This window comes from Scyliorhinus canicula, chromosome 11 (genome assembly GCF_902713615.1).
Source record: "Scyliorhinus canicula chromosome 11, sScyCan1.1, whole genome shotgun sequence".
NCBI lineage: Eukaryota > Metazoa > Chordata > Chondrichthyes > Carcharhiniformes > Scyliorhinidae > Scyliorhinus > Scyliorhinus canicula.
In genome coordinates, this window is record NC_052156.1 from 138,817,489 (window position 1) to 138,833,118 (window position 15,630).

General features: G+C 45.9%; 1 protein-coding gene across 10 annotated transcripts in view; it reads left to right on the forward strand.

Moving 5' to 3' along the window:
- Positions 1-15,630, forward strand: part of sema3c (sema domain, immunoglobulin domain (Ig), short basic domain, secreted, (semaphorin) 3C) — a 191,747-nt gene that overhangs the window by 150,994 nt on the left and 25,123 nt on the right. For all 10 annotated transcript variants that reach the window (XM_038811493.1, XM_038811489.1, XM_038811488.1 and 7 more), the window contains 2 exons: positions 1,980-2,068; positions 12,198-12,239. In XM_038811493.1, coding sequence (XP_038667421.1) covers positions 1,980-2,068; positions 12,198-12,239 — 131 coding nt within the window. The remainder of the gene's footprint in view (positions 1-1,979; positions 2,069-12,197; positions 12,240-15,630) is intronic.

The following is a 15,630-nucleotide window of genomic DNA, read 5'->3' on the forward strand; positions in this document are numbered from 1 at the left end:
CTTGTTTGTTTGCTGTCAGTTATGGCTTAGTTTGCTTAGCTTGCACTCGTGCCTCTGAATCAGAAGGTAGTGGGGTCCAGGCCCCCTCCAGCACTTGCAGCACAAAGAAATCTCGGCTGACACTCCAGTAGAGGACTTTGGGACTGCTGCACTGTCAAAGATGTTAAACAAAGGCCCATTCTGCCCTGTCAGGTAGACATAAAAGGTCCCTTGGCAGTATTTCAACAAAGAACAGAGGGTTATCCCTAGCCAGCGAGCCAATATTTATTCCTTAACCAACATCACAAGATGTATTAGCTGGTCATTATCACATTGTTGTCTGTGTGAATTTGCTGCGTGTAAATTGTCTGTTGTATTTCCTACATTATAACAATGATTATATTTCAAAGGTACTTGAAAGTGTTTTGTGACATCCGGTGGCCATGCAAGTTTCTTTAGCCAAAGCATCACAAGAACAAAGCTCCTACTTCTGTGTTCCTAATAAAATGGGTATATATGGATACTGACAGTCAGGAAAGCCTGATTGATCATATCCAATAAGATGCCACCCGCCAAACATAAAATATTACAACTATGTAATAATAATGCTGGAAAGATGTCACCATGAAACAAAATGAAATGCAGAGCCATGCCATAAGTTGCTAAGATAGCATAGTGGTAGCAACCTGAATCCTATCTCCACCTCCTTGTAGACATGCTGCAATTATGACCTTTGAGAGTGGTGCCTCATAGTGACAAGGAATGCCAGTTTCCTCACAAGCACCCAGTACTGAGCCACCTTCCCTTCATCCACAATTAAATAGAAGTCAAACGGTAAGTTGCTCGGTCACTTACCGACAGCTTGGATCTTGGACATCTTTTCATTTTATTTTTGCCTGTAATTCTAAAGTTTGTCCCTCTATTAACCTGGGCAAATGCTGCTCAGCATCTTTGCAGGAAGGATTTCTTTTTATCCTATCCCCTTTCAATTGTCTGCCTCCCTTTATATTCCACCTATGAATATTTGTATCATTGTGGTATGACAACCAACCACCAGAGTTGCTCCTTCTGCAACTGAAGCTATGTGTGACAATGATGATGCACTTTCCATGAAAAATTATGTAGCAACAGCACACATTTCACTTCAGGCCGACATATGACACATTTCAGGCCCACCAGCGGACATTTTTAACTTCTGACATTTGAGTAAAATGGGCATTAATGGATTGACTAACTGATATACACTTCTCCCAATTTTTCTTTCTGTTCCACATGTGCCCAGACTAACAGAGAGACAGACTGAAGAAATCACCGTTAAAAATGAAGTGAAAGGAAGTCTGACCAACATACAATACACAGCCCTTAGGGAGGTTGCCCGGCAACCAAGTATTTTTATAATAATAATCATCTTTATTGTCACAAGTAGGCTCACATTAACACTGCAATGAAGTGACTGTGAGTCGCCACACTCCGGCGCCTGTTCGGGTACACAGAGGGAGAATTCAGAATGTCCAAATTACCTAAAAGCACGTCTTTCGGGGCTTGTGGGAGGAAACCAGAGCAACCGGAGGAAACCTACGCAGACATGGGGAGAATGTGCAGACTCCGCACAGACAATTACCCAAGCTGGGAATCATACCTGGGACCCTGGCACTGTGAAGCCATAATGCTAACCACTATGCTACTGTGTATTTGACCGACATTTAACTGTGGCTGAAGTGGATGTGGTTTTGTACTAGGTGCTTCTGAGGAGACCTTGTCACTCGGTGGAAGATCCTCAAAGGTCATAATTGCTGCTTGCCTTCCATGAGACCATTATGGCCCATTTTGTACCATCGCCAAATTAGCGTTACACTACTACACCTAGCATGGAAAATCGCGGCAAACATTTAACAGTTAATCAAACCACACTCAAAAATTGTAATCAATAATGAATCTCAGTGTCCCACTTGAACCGATTTTCATTTTGTTAAGGCATTTTTTTCCAATGTGTCTTTCAGATAAGGGAACGATCCAGAAAATTGTTGTTCTGCCGAAAAATGCATCAGCTAATGAAGAGCTTATCTTGGAAGAGATGGAAGTTTTTGAGGTCTGACTCAGTATTTCTATCGGAGCAAGTTGAGCAGCGCTGCCAGATTTTATTTATTAGATTGGAATTTGTAAGGACGTCTTTCCAAGTTTAACTCAGCAGGGTTGCGTAGGTGAAAAGATGTTGGTCAAAATCAGAAACAGAGAGCGTGAGGTGCCGTGTGGCAGGCCCATGTGGAAATAATCAGGCCTCTCTTTTGCATTCAAACTGCTGTTTCAGTATCAAACCAGAAGACGTGCAGAGCGTGCTGCTAATTATACAAGTCCCCAAAGATCTATCATTTTTCTTTAGGCTGCCAAACCATTTATGCTTTGAAGTAGAATGCTCTGGGTTTAATGTTGGACTCATGGGGTGCGTATGCATGTTAACGCTGCACAGACTGTGGCCTGTTGAGATTCAAAGTGAAGTTTATTTATCACATCATTTACTTATTCTGCTTTCACAAACATTGGACATATATTTCAGGCAACTGTCGATGTTGTGTGTAAAGGTGTTTAAATTAAATAGCAACAATAAACGCACTCATATAATTCCTTGAAATCCTGCAACTAATATCCCCATGATCCAATCTCCTTTCCAACATGTGGTAGTTCTGTAGTTCTTGTCAACATTTGGAACACTTAGGAAGAAACAGTTTGGGGTGGAGTATGCGGCAGCAGTTTCGAAAAGTACTTGATATAAAAGAGTAATTTGAATGTTCATAAAATGAACGATTTATTTAAAGCACGAGCTGATCTCCCGTGTCCCAGCACACAGGTAAGTATGTTGGCCAACTCTGGTTGGCGCAATTCCTGGTGGTTTCATCCCATGATCCCCTGCCGCCAATTCCCACAGCTTCCAGCATCGATCAGGCCACATGACCATTCTCATGTTACATAGCCTTGCTCTCAGTCAGCTGAGGTGATGATGTGTGACTGTCAGTCGAACAACATTTTTATTCCCATTGCCAATATTTTTCTAGTTAATTCATTTTCAAAATAAATGGCAAAATTATATACTGTTCTTTGAAGCCATTTTGATGGATAGCTTGTGGCAATGTCCTGGAAATTAATCTTCAGTTCCTACATGGAGATTGCAGCACAGTTCTGGAGGGTTTTCTGAACTGTGGGAATTTCCATGCTATTCTCCCAAGTTCCCATCTTTATTTGAGCAGAAACATTGGGCTGGATTATCTGTTTTTGGGACTATGTCCCCACGTTGTCATAAAAATTGAGGCCTTTCTCAACAGAAAACCTGGCGTGAAAGGGCCACATGTCCATAGCCCTCCAGCGAGCTAGCAATGAACCGTCGGGAGGTTTGCAGCTTTTGGACACCTCCGGGTCAGAAGCCGCTCATGGGCATGCCGGCGGCCTCCACCAGCCACGCCGGGCTCCATGGCGGACTCAGACCACGGAGCTGGACCCTCCAAATAGTGCCCCGATCGGCCGCGTGCCCGACCCGGACCGCCCGCCCAAAATTTGTCCGGTGCCATATAAAGCCCTGCCCTCCGATCGGCCCGTCCCCGATCATGGCGACCGTGAACACGCTAGTATCCCGACCGGCAGAACCACATTAGATCCACGCCGTCGGGACTTTGGCTGGTCAGGAGCGAAGAATGGCGGGGTGGGCCTCCAGCAATGGCCGCGACGTACTCGGAGATTCTCCACCCTGGCTCCGGCCGTGATTTCAGGATTGGGTTGCGGAGAATCCAGCCTCTTGTCGTTTATACTGCTTCCCAAGTGGTCCAGCCACACATAATCGCGAGACAAGTGGGTCAAAACAGTACAGCTTTCAGGTGAAGTGGGGATAGAGGAAGCGATATTTGGATTAGATTGTGTGGGCATTATACAGCCCTTATTTTAAAAGTGCACATTCTGCCTTTATTTCCATTAAAGGAGATATTTTAAAGAAATGTAACCTGTTGAAGACTTACTGTAATGTCCATGTTGCTCTGAGGAGAATCAATATATGAAATATAAAACAAACCAGTGATACATCCCCCCCCCCCCCCCCCCCCCCACCCCCGCGTCCATTTCTATTCTGCTTATCCTTCTGTATCTTTGTTTTATCTTCTTCCAATTTCGGTGAGAGACTATAGGTTGTGTGGTGCCATGTGGTGAGAAAAAAGCCACCAAAAGCCACAGGTTGTCTTTGTAGTGGGATGAAATGATAGTGTGGCTCCCGGCAACTACACTCTGATCTCCTACTCCGACCACTCCTGCTTCTCACCATCCTGCTCCATCATACCCGCAAAACTTACCTCTTCCACCCCTCAACTCCCTTCACTCACACAACAACTACTGCATCTTACCCTTTGAACTGCTCACCCAACCTCTGCCTCCTTATCCTTTCTGCTGCCGCCGCACATCTGTACAACCAATCCCACGAGTCCCCAGTGGCGAGGGGAAAAGATGCCCTCGAACCATCAACTTCTTTCTTCCTCCCCTCGCTCACTCCTTCCTCCTATCCGTCTCCCTCATCTCACTGGTTTCTTTCAAAAAGGCTTTTTACAACTTATTTTGTGCTCTAAAAAATAATTTATCTTTTTATTTGAGGAAAATATGCTGATCAGGGAGTGCTGGAATCTAAACAATAATATTCCATTAGTCTGGCTGCCTGATTTATCGTTTCATTATGAAACTGAGGAACATAGGGTGGAATTTTCTCATAAAGTAGCAAGGTGTAATTTTTGACATGAAATTCGGTACAATTCCCACTGACCGCTGTAGCTTGAACCAGATTGCAATCTCTAGGCACTTTGGAAAAAATATTTCCCCACGTGAAAAACGCCACGCCTAAGGTGTGATGCTCACCACAACCACTGAGAGAGAAAACAAGCGGTGGATGCCGGAGCTGAAAATCCTGATGAGGTGGGGCATAAAGCTTGCAGGGGAGGAGCAGGAACGGGCCTGCACTGTGAGCGAGATTAAACTGCAGAGAAAAGTGAGGAGCCATTGCACCTTCCTCCAGATGACCAATCTCAAGTGAATGTTTCATAGCCCAAACCCTTGAGTAGATCTTGTTCTAAAACCATGGCCTCTGCCTTGCAGGAACATTAACCAAAGTGCCTGGCTCATCTCCCAGCAGTGCCCCACTGCTCCCCCTCGACCCCACCTCAGAGGAAATTTCATTAAGAAACAGATGAAGCATCACAGCTATCACCTGTACCATCCACCATTGCAGAGACTCACACCTCAGTGGGCGAACTTAGCAGTCAGGCGTCTGGGTCACTATCTGGTGAGCATCACACAGCTTCTGATTCACATCAGGTGGAGGCAGGAACGTCCCAGGATCGGACAGTCGGAGGTCTGCTGGATCCCAGGACACAGCTGTGCCCCAGGCAGATGCCGTTCCTTTGGACACGTACATCGCTCAGCCGCTGGAGATGCAAAGGCAGAGCCGAGAATACCAGGAGGGGGTGTCAGCGAAACCTCTGCGACTGCCAGGCCAAATGGAGGAGTCCTGAAGCTTTCTGTCACAGGAGATGTTGCCGGCAATGCGTGGCACGCAGGCCAACACTGCAAGGGTTGCATTCCACAGTGGAAGGCCTGGGGAAAGATATCAGATCCATGATGGGGAGAAGACCATGAAGACCATGACTGAGGGGTTCAACACCATGATGCAGATAATGACGGGCTTCCAAGGCTGGCAGCACCAGATGACATTTAGTCTTCTGGAGCTCTCTCCAGCTGTTCTTACCTCCTATGGAGCAACCCAGGGGCCCATGAGCACCCAGAGGGAGCAGGAACCTGGAGCACTTCCTGGGGCCTTTCACCCAGGAGAATCTGGGAGTGACCAACCCATCTGAATTCCCCCTTTCTGATACCCACACAACTCAGGGGCGGCGGGCAGAACAGGGTGACACAGGGCGAACAAGATAATGCAGCAATACCAGTGTTTCTAGGCATTGTGGGAGTGGAACCTCTTCCAGTTGTTGAAGGGGCCTCCCTGATACCACAGGACATGTAGGGCGGCATAGGTACAGTCGATCGCCCAAGGCAACTGTGGCAGACCAGCTATGGGGGCCAATCCCTCAGCTGGTCCTTCTATGTCAAAATGAATGAAGTCCGATGCTCTTGCATAGAGTGCACCTGTCACCTCACTGATGTACTTATGGGTGGATTACTGCAAGATGTTGCACACGTCAACCGTGGAGTCCTGGAATGATCCCGTCGCATAGTTGACAGCTACCGTGATCGTCATGGCCACAAGGACCGGGTGATAGCCACCTCCGTGTGGCACTGAGTTGGAAAGAATATGCCACAGGTACCCACAGTGTCCCTGGTGAGGTGGAGTCTCCTACAGCACATTTTGTCTGACAGCTCCATGAAGGACACACGGGTCCTGTATTCCCACCAGTCTCCTTTTGTGTCTTCGAGCACCTTGTTTGGGTGGTGCAGCCTCCGGACCTTCAGCCTGTCCTGTGGGCCCTTGGTCTTGTGCCGCTGGGTTTTCCCTGGGTGCTGCCGCTCATTGTTGCTGGGGTCTGTGTTCCTCTACCATTGAAATACGCAGAATTTCCAGCTCCACTGGCCCCATGCCGATGTCTCTCGGTAAGCTGCAAGGAATGAGAGTGAAACCGTCAGGTTGGTGTCACAGTCGCTTAACTTCAGTAGTTACCCTCACCCATTGGCCTCCCAATCCTGGAAGCAGCCAACCCCACACCTGATCCTAAAATTCACTCACATCGCTGGTGCTCTCCGAGCTCCATTGCATGATGGACCCTGGTCAATGCCCTCATTCCATCAGAGTCCCCCTGGCCTCCCATCAGGTTGTTTCCTCCCTTATTCTCTACATCACTGGAGGTTCTGACAGGAGGTTACTATGGTCGCCCATCCCTCATGGTCAACTGGAAGGTGAAGTCCATCTTTGGGCTAATAGATCCCCTATGGCAGGCAACTCATATGCAGACACAATCCCTTGGACTCAAACTTTTATCCGTGAAACGTGGAGCTGGATTCTCCGTTTTTGGAGACTAAGTCCTCACAGCGGCGTGAAAACAGTGGTGTTTTACACCAGGAAAACTGGCGTGAAATGGCCACCAATTCCACGTTTTGCTGGGGCTAGCAGGGAGGCAGCATAGAACTCGCACCTCTAGCTGCCGATTTCTGGTTCCGCGGCCGTGCATATGCACAGCGGTAGCCTGCAGTGGCCATGCAACTCAGCCCGCGGACCCAGACCGCAAAAGTAGTGCCCCCCTTGGGCCGCACGTGCGCCCCGGACCACCCGCCCACAGTGCCCCCCAACCCAAATAAAGCCCTGCCCGTGGATCGGCCCTCCCCCCAATGTGGCGGCGGCGAACTCAGTTCGCCACCACGCATGGTTCCCGGACAGTGTGAGCACACGCAACCCTCGTCATCGGGAATTCAGCCGGTGGGGAACGGAGCAATGCAGGGCGGTGGATAATTGGCGCAACGTACTCGCCCCCCCCCCACCCCCACCGTGGATCTGGGAAGCGGGCTCTGTCCTTTGGACTCCCTGGTGCTAGATTGAGAGGCTGCGCTCACCTCCTTCATCCCTCTCGGAGGTCATGGACCTGGCTCCTGTTTTTAAAAAGCAGTATTAATTTGCGTCCGTGTGGCATGCTCGGTCGGTGAGAAGATTCAATGAGGTCTGATGATTCAACTTTACAAGTACATTAAAATGCATTCAAATTGATGAAAATCAGATTCACAACCTTCCTGGGGGTGGACCTGATCACATCATCAGGGAGGGCCCGGGAAGATCACATTCTGAAATCACGTGGCCCAAATCACGTTTTTGGCCACTCACAATATTTTTCAGGCCCACTTAATCCCACCCATGATCATATGTGACTCTAAGTGTAACGCAACTTGTCCAGCAACCTGTATTGGGCATGTAGAAATGTCCTCCAATTAAATATTGGGAACAGTGAAGTAATTGTTTTTGGCCCCCACTTTAATCTCTGCTCCTGAGCCACCAATCTGTTCTATTCATGCACCATTCTTCTTTTGGAACAATTAGTTCAGTCCTTCTGTTATTTGTGGTTGGTGTCGATGGTCACAATTGTGAACTTATGTTCTGTCGAACAGACATTTTGTAACATTTAAAAGTTGCATGGCTATATTTCATTATTGTTTAAACATTAATCCACGTACTAAAAGGAAAAACATTTTCACACAGCAAGTTGTTAGGGTCTGGAATACACTCCCTGGAAGTGTGGTGGAGGTCGGCTCAATCGTTCAAGAGGGAATTAGATGATTATTTGAATAGAAGCAATGTGCAAGGCTACGGGGAAAAGGCAGGTGCAGACATGATGGGCTGAATGGCCTCCCTCTGTACCATAACAGTTCTGTGATTCCATGATTTTGTGAGGTACAGCCATAGTTCTGTTTGGTCAGAATCCTGGAATTCCTTCCCGAAAGATAGTGAAGGTTCGGCAATATAGCTCTAAGTCAGGATGTGTGTGACTTGGAGGGGAACTTACAGGTGGTGGTGTCCCCATGGGTCCTTGTTCTTCTAGGTCATATTGGTTATAAATTTAGAAGGTACTGTCAGCCGGGACTTGTCAAGTTCCTGTCAAACCCCTTGTAGATGATACAGGTTGCTGGTGGTGGTGAAGGGAATGAATGTTTAAGATGGTGAATGAGCATAAGAACATAAGGACATAAGATCTAGGAGCAGAAGTGGGCCATCTGGCCCCTCGAGCCTGCTCCGCCATTCAATAAGATCATGGCTGATCTTTTTGCGGACTCAGCTCCACTTACCCACCCGCTCACCGTGATCTTTTATTCCTTTACTGTTGAAAAAACTACCTTTGCCTTAAAAACATTTAATGAGGTAGCCTCAACTGATTCACTGGTCAGGGAATTCCACAGATTCACGACCCTTTGGGTGAAGAAGTTCCTCCTCAACACAGTCCTAAATCTGCTCCCCTTGTTTTGAGGCTATGCCCCCTAGTTCCAGTTTCACCCCCCAGTGCAAACAACCTCCCTGCTTCTTTGCTATCCATTCCCTTCATGATGTTATATGTTTCTATAAGATCCCCCTCATTCTTCTAAATTCCAATAAGTATAGTCCCAGGTTACTTAGTCACTCTTCAGTAGGCTACTTTGACCTGGGTGGTCGAACTTCTTGAGGGTTGTTGGAGCTGCACTCATCCTGGTAAATGGACAGTATTCCAGCACATTCTGGATTCTTAGCTTGTAGATGGTCGACAGTATTTGGAGTCATAGGGCGGTATTCTCCCACAATTGGCGGGATGGCCCGACGCCGGCGTCAAGAACAGCGCGAACCACTCCGGCGTCGGGTCAACCAGAAGTTGCGGAATTCTCCGCACTTCCGGGGGCTAGGCCAGCGCCGGCGGAATTGGTGCCACGCCAAATGGCGGTGAAAGGCCAGCGCGAGTTGGCGCATGCGCAGAACCGTCAGCGTGGTTCCGCGCATGCGCAGACCGGCCAGGGGGGTTCTTCTCCGTGCCGGCCATGGCAGAGCCCTGCAGAGGCTGGCGCAGAAGGAAGGAGTGTCCCCACGGTACAGGCCAGCCCGCAGATCGGTGGGCACCAATCGCCAACCAGGCCACCGTGCCCCCCCCCCCCCGGGTCGGATCCCCCCTGCGTCCCCCCAAGGACTCCACTAGACGGCCTACCAGCGAGGTCCCGCTGTGTGGGACCAGATCCATTTCATGTCGGCGGGACTGGCCAGGAACTGGCGGCCGCTCGGCCCATCGGGGCCTGGAGAATTTCCGGGGGGGGGGGGGGGGGGCGCTGCCAACGACCCCCGACCAGCGTGGCGTAAACCCCAACCCCGCTCGAAAACTGGCGCTGGAGAATACGGTAGCCGGCGTCAGAGTGGCGGGGCGGGATTCATAAAGCCCCCCCCCCCCGGGGGATTCTCCAACTTGGCGGGGAGTTAGGGAATCCCGCCTGGGGGTGAGTAACTCCCCACAGAATTCCAGTCTCCAACCTGTTCTTGTAGCCATTGTATTAATGTTTCTGACCAAAGGTAACCACCAGGACAGTGATGTTGATGATTAGAGTGAGATAAAGACAGTAATACATTCTCAGGTCGCCAAATATTTATAAACTGCTTGAACATGATTATGATATTTAATGGAACCATATGAGGTCCTTGCATTCTTGTCTGTAGCATGCTCTGACTAAATTGGTTCTCACTATAACATTGCATTAATCTTTTAGACAGTGTCACAAACAGTTTGTAAGCAAGTTAAAAAAGGAAAGGAATTCTGTCACTATAATTTGCTAATGAAAAAATTGTGAATTTTTATCATTACTAGAAAGCACTTAATGTGTTTTAATGTTTCCTGTTATTTTCCGGATCTCTTAATTATATAAATTCAATCAAGTGAGACTAATTTGATTTTGAAGTAAGAATGTACATTATTTAACAAAGTAAAAATGTGCAAAAAAAACAGCTGTAAGGCCAGAGTTAATGCAATTTTAAAATGACATGTTGACGAGGTGAGCTGGAGATATTTCCACGCCAGTCATCATCACAGCTGTGCCTTCCCTTCGACAGAGGCTGCAGCAATCAAAGGAGGACCCAGCAAAACTCTGTTACTTTTCATTCTCCCCAGAGTGCAATGCCTTTCTGTTACATCACATTTAGTAGGACAGCTTGGCTGAGGAAAACACATGGACCTCACCCAACTGAGGAAAATGAGTGCAAGAGACAGGCAGCCAGTGGAACTTGCATTTGTGATCTTCTGATTAGGAGCCCAAATCTCAACTGCTGGAACGCTCAGGCTGCCAAAATATTTACTATTTAATATTTAAATTTACATAGTTTTTGTACTAAAGTATGTATCCCAGTTGGAGACACAGAAACATTTGTGATCTCAGATTGTACTCCCAGAAAATGCAATCCAAAATGTCGACACTAAATTTTTGCTTTAATGAAGAATTTCAACGTGTCACTTTTTATGGAATAAAGCACTTATTTTGCATTCTGTTTCCCATTAAATACGGATCATTTAAATTTGATACTAGCAGGGTGGAATAAATCAATAGAATCAATAGTCTTGTGTCCAATATGCACTTATAAAGTTAAATCTTTCAAAGGCAAGAGCCCTAAAAATGAACTTAGAGGACACACCTGTCACTCAAATATATGAATCATGTCAAAATTAGCTCCTGCATTTCGATTAATTTATCCTGAACCATCCAGAGCCCTGCTTACCACCATATGGATGATTGAAACCTTGGGCAGCTATTTGGTGTCAATTGAAACAGCTTTAAAAGTAATCCTAAATGAACAACTAGGTTTTGGTTGTAGAGTGCTGGTGGTATGAAATGAAACAACTATTGAAATAATTTCATATTGGTAATACTTAAGTCTTTGATTGGAATCGATAAGCTTGATTTTCAATCCAGAATTGAGAACCCAATGCCTGAACAATTTCCGACCCCACGCCATTTCTGTGTTGCGCCTACGACGCAAGTGTCAAATGTAATGCCCTAAATTGGGCCGGAAGTGAGCTCGGTGGCCAATTAGTGGCACTCAACATTAGTAGAAGGCAGGAGCAGCCTGCAAAGCATGAGTGGAAAAAGTGGATGGCAGCCATGATGGGGCCTGCCACTGCCTTGTAGAAGAGAGCAGGCAGCACCTCTGAGACACAGTTCAAATCCAACCAGGGAAACTGGGGAATTTTAATTCAATTAATTAATTAATCTGGAATAACCTGCTAATATCATTAATAATGATTTTGAAACTACCAGATTGCCATAAAAATCCACCTGGTTCACTGATTCTCTGCAGGAGAGGAAATCTGCTGTCCTTCCCCAGCCTGGTCAGCATGTGCTTCCAGATTGACAGCAATATAGTTGACGGTTAGGGCAGCACGGTGGCCTAGTGGTTAGCACAACCGCCTCACGGCGCTGAGGTCCCAGGTTCGATCCCGGCTCTGGGTCACTGTCCGTGTGGAGTTTGCACATTCTCCCCGTGTCTGCGTGGGTTTCGCCCCCACAACCCAAAAATGTGCAGAGTAGGTGGATTGGCCACGCTAAACTGCCCCTTAATTGGAAAAAATAATTGGGTAATCTAAATTTAAAAAAAAAATATATAGTTGACGGTTATGCCATGAACCAATACATAAAACAGATATTACGTGGTGATACAGAATGAATACAAGTTAGCCTTAAAATAATCGTAACCATTTTCTCTTTTGCAGAATCAATCAGCTATCACAGCTATGAAAATTTCATCTAAAAAGGTAATTTTTATGTTATTTGCTGCAATCTTTTTGAATCTATTTTTTGGCATTTCGTTGCACTTTGAGATTAAAACTGTTGGCTGTCAGTGTGTTATATCTGCAAATGTCATGATGCTGTTTCAATAAATTGTTTCTTACTGCTATAGCCCAGTTTTAATGGAATATTTAGATTAGTGCAAGGTATTTTTCATTTTGCATTGACAGAAAAGCTGCAGTATAACTAACTAAAAGGTGAAGTGGCAGATCTAATGACATCAAATTCTAACAAGCAGTGTAAGACAACTTCAAACAGATAGTTGACTTACCAGATGCCGTATGACTAATAAGAAAAAAGCAGCAGGAAAAATTAATAGGTGGAAGCTTTGTCCCAAAATGTCTTCGAGTCCTATCAATTCCTTATTAATTAAAATAAAACTGTAACCAACAATCAGATGCTGGTGAACAGAATTTTTCATGTGTATCAAACCAATGCCCACAGTGGATCATGTTATCACCAAGCCAACAGGAGTGAATAAATTCCTCACTTTTCCACTGTCAAGGTTGGTTATAACGGTTTGAATTTTGAAAACGTTGTGAACTGACCACATGTAAAGCCAAATGAAGAATGTAAGCCAGCCAGAACTCTTGATCTCCAAAGTAAGTCGTTAGTTTTGTTATTTAAAACACACTCAGATAAAATATACTACTTAGTAAAAAGGTAAAAACATGTCCTGCATCCTGCGACACACACATACCAGCGTTCAAATAGAGTCTGAGGCAGAATTTTCCAAGATTAAAAAGTGGGTAGAATGAAATTAGTATCTGTAGAAAAAATGCTTAAACTCCTTGGGGCAGCAGGGTAGCATGGTGGTTAGCATAAATGCTTCACAGCTCCAGGGTCCCAGGTTCGATTCCCGGCTGGGTCACTGTCTGTGTGGAGTCTGCACGTCCTCCCCCTGTGTGCGTGGGTTTCCTCCGGGTGCTCCGGTTTCCTCCCACAGTCCAAAGATGTGCGGGTTAGGTGGATTGGCCATGCTAAATTGCCCGTAGTGTCCTAATAAAAGTAAGGTTAAGGGGGGGGGGAGGGGTTGTTGGGTTACGGGTATAGGGTGGATACGTGGGTTTGAGTAGGGTGATCATGGCTCGGCACAACATTGAGGGCCGAAGGGCCTGTTCTGTGCTGTACTGTTCTATGTTCTATGTCCTGAACAAGCACCGGGCGTACTTCCCAGGTCTACCTTTGCAATGACCTGCATTTATAATGCTCAGCGTGAAGAGATCAGATGACCTGGATCATCATCAACGAACCTTTGGAAGTTTTCAATGAAAGCAAGGTGCCAAGATGTCCTTTTCCATAATATAATTCAGGGAGTTACTTTAAAACAAAGTTTCTAGCATTATGACTTAAATGGTTACAAAGGTGGTTTAATGCAAAAAAAGATAGAGCAGCAATAAATATCTAATATATTATCGGGTTAACAGTTTCAAATCAGATATTGAGAATGCTAACAAATACTTTTGTATTTATGAACTGGCTATTGTGAACGATTCTGATTTAAGTACTGACAATTCAAACAATCTAAATATATAGAACAAATTCAGGAACTACAGACCAATTGGCATTGTCAGTGGTGGGAAAGATATTGGAACCCTGACTCAAAAACATCTGAGCTGAAATTTTCCAGCTATTCCTGTTGGCAGAATCTTCAGACTCCACTGATGGCAACTTCCCACTGCTGGTTCCTTTGCGGCCGAGGAAGCGGCCATTGGGAAAACCAACCATTGCAAAACACACCACGGAAAGTGGATGGAAAATTCCCACTCCTAGAAACTGAAAATATAATAGCGCAGAAAACATCAATTCCAAAAGGACAGGTCATTCTTAACCAACCTTATTGAATTCTCTGAAGAAGTAACCGGAGTAAAATAGAGTAATTCAGTAGACGTAACATACTTGAATTGCCAAAAAGCTTTCAGTAAGGCATCATACATTAGACCCGTGACTAAGGTCAGGACATGTGGGAGTTTGTGGGGTGGGTATAATTTTAAATTAGGAGAATGCGGGAGGGGGTTCAAGTCAAGGAAAACTGTAAGCATATTAGGAAGCTGCTTTCAAGCCTCCAACTTCTACGCTTGAACTCCTGCACGGTGGGCTGTATGTACACGACTTTGGGAGAGGCAGGTTGTCACTTTCAGTAGGTTAATTGCTCAGTTACTGCAACATTAACATGGCTTTTGCAATGTACTGGTGGATCCATGGGGTTCGCAGGCTTCCTGGAACTCACCAGTGAGACAAGTACATAATGGTGATTGAGGACATTGAATAAGTGGCAGGGAAACTTGACAATAAGTACTGAACACTCACAGCTGCTCTCTCGCCTGCTACTGTGGAAGGTTCATTTACAGTGCCTGTGCTAGGAGGCTACCTTAGCAACTTTGAAGGTCTGTTCTCTGATCTACATTTTGGAGCTCTGATCAATCCACACTGCACAAGTGTCATTTATGCTGCGTTATTTTGGACCTCAGGTGAGGGCTAAGGTGACCAGCACCTGCAGGAGCAGCAACTTAGTGCCGCTCACAGACCTGCAGCTGCACAGTGGAAAGGGGACTGCAATTTCTGACAAATATCTCCGTATGAACATATGGATTATGTGGAGGGGGAGGCATTTCTGCCCCTTGCGTCATTCAATAAGATCATGACTGATCTGACTTTGGCCTCTATTTTCCTGCTACCTGCTTTGACACCCAACTTTCAAGCAAGGATCGATCTAATTCAGCCTTAAGTGCATTTAAGGCAGAGTTGGAGGAGCAGATGAGGGAGATGGGAATTGCTGATGAAGGTTGTGAAAAGGTTCATGTGAAGCATGATGTGTCAAGTGGCCTGTTTCTGTGCTGTAAATATTGCATATATTGTAAAACTTTGAAAAAATATTCACGCAGATAAAGTTATCCACATATATTTAAAGGTCTAATTCTTTAATGAGGAAATGTCCACTCAGTGCACAGATTTATAAATATTTGATACTAATGTGTCAGGGTATAAATACATCATTTGGTATATTCCTCAAACATACAAACCAGGAAGGACTCACTGTTATAACCAGCAAGTAGCCTAAGGGATGGGAACAATTAACTTCCCCATGGTCCTTGCAGAATACGAGCTCCCGGTTAAGTGGTGGGGGAACCTCTAAACAATGTACAGTTGTACCACATACAAAGCCGCCAGTTAGGCATCAGCTAGTGAGAGACCCAATTGGGATCTACACAATGGTTATTGTAAATAAACTAAGTTGTTCGGACCTACTCGGTGTGGACTCCTTTGTGGCCTTATAAAACTCACATTTGATCTCTGGTCCCAATCAGATGCCGAGCAGAGGTTAGTTTCTCTGGCCTTAACTTTCCAGGCTGGTAA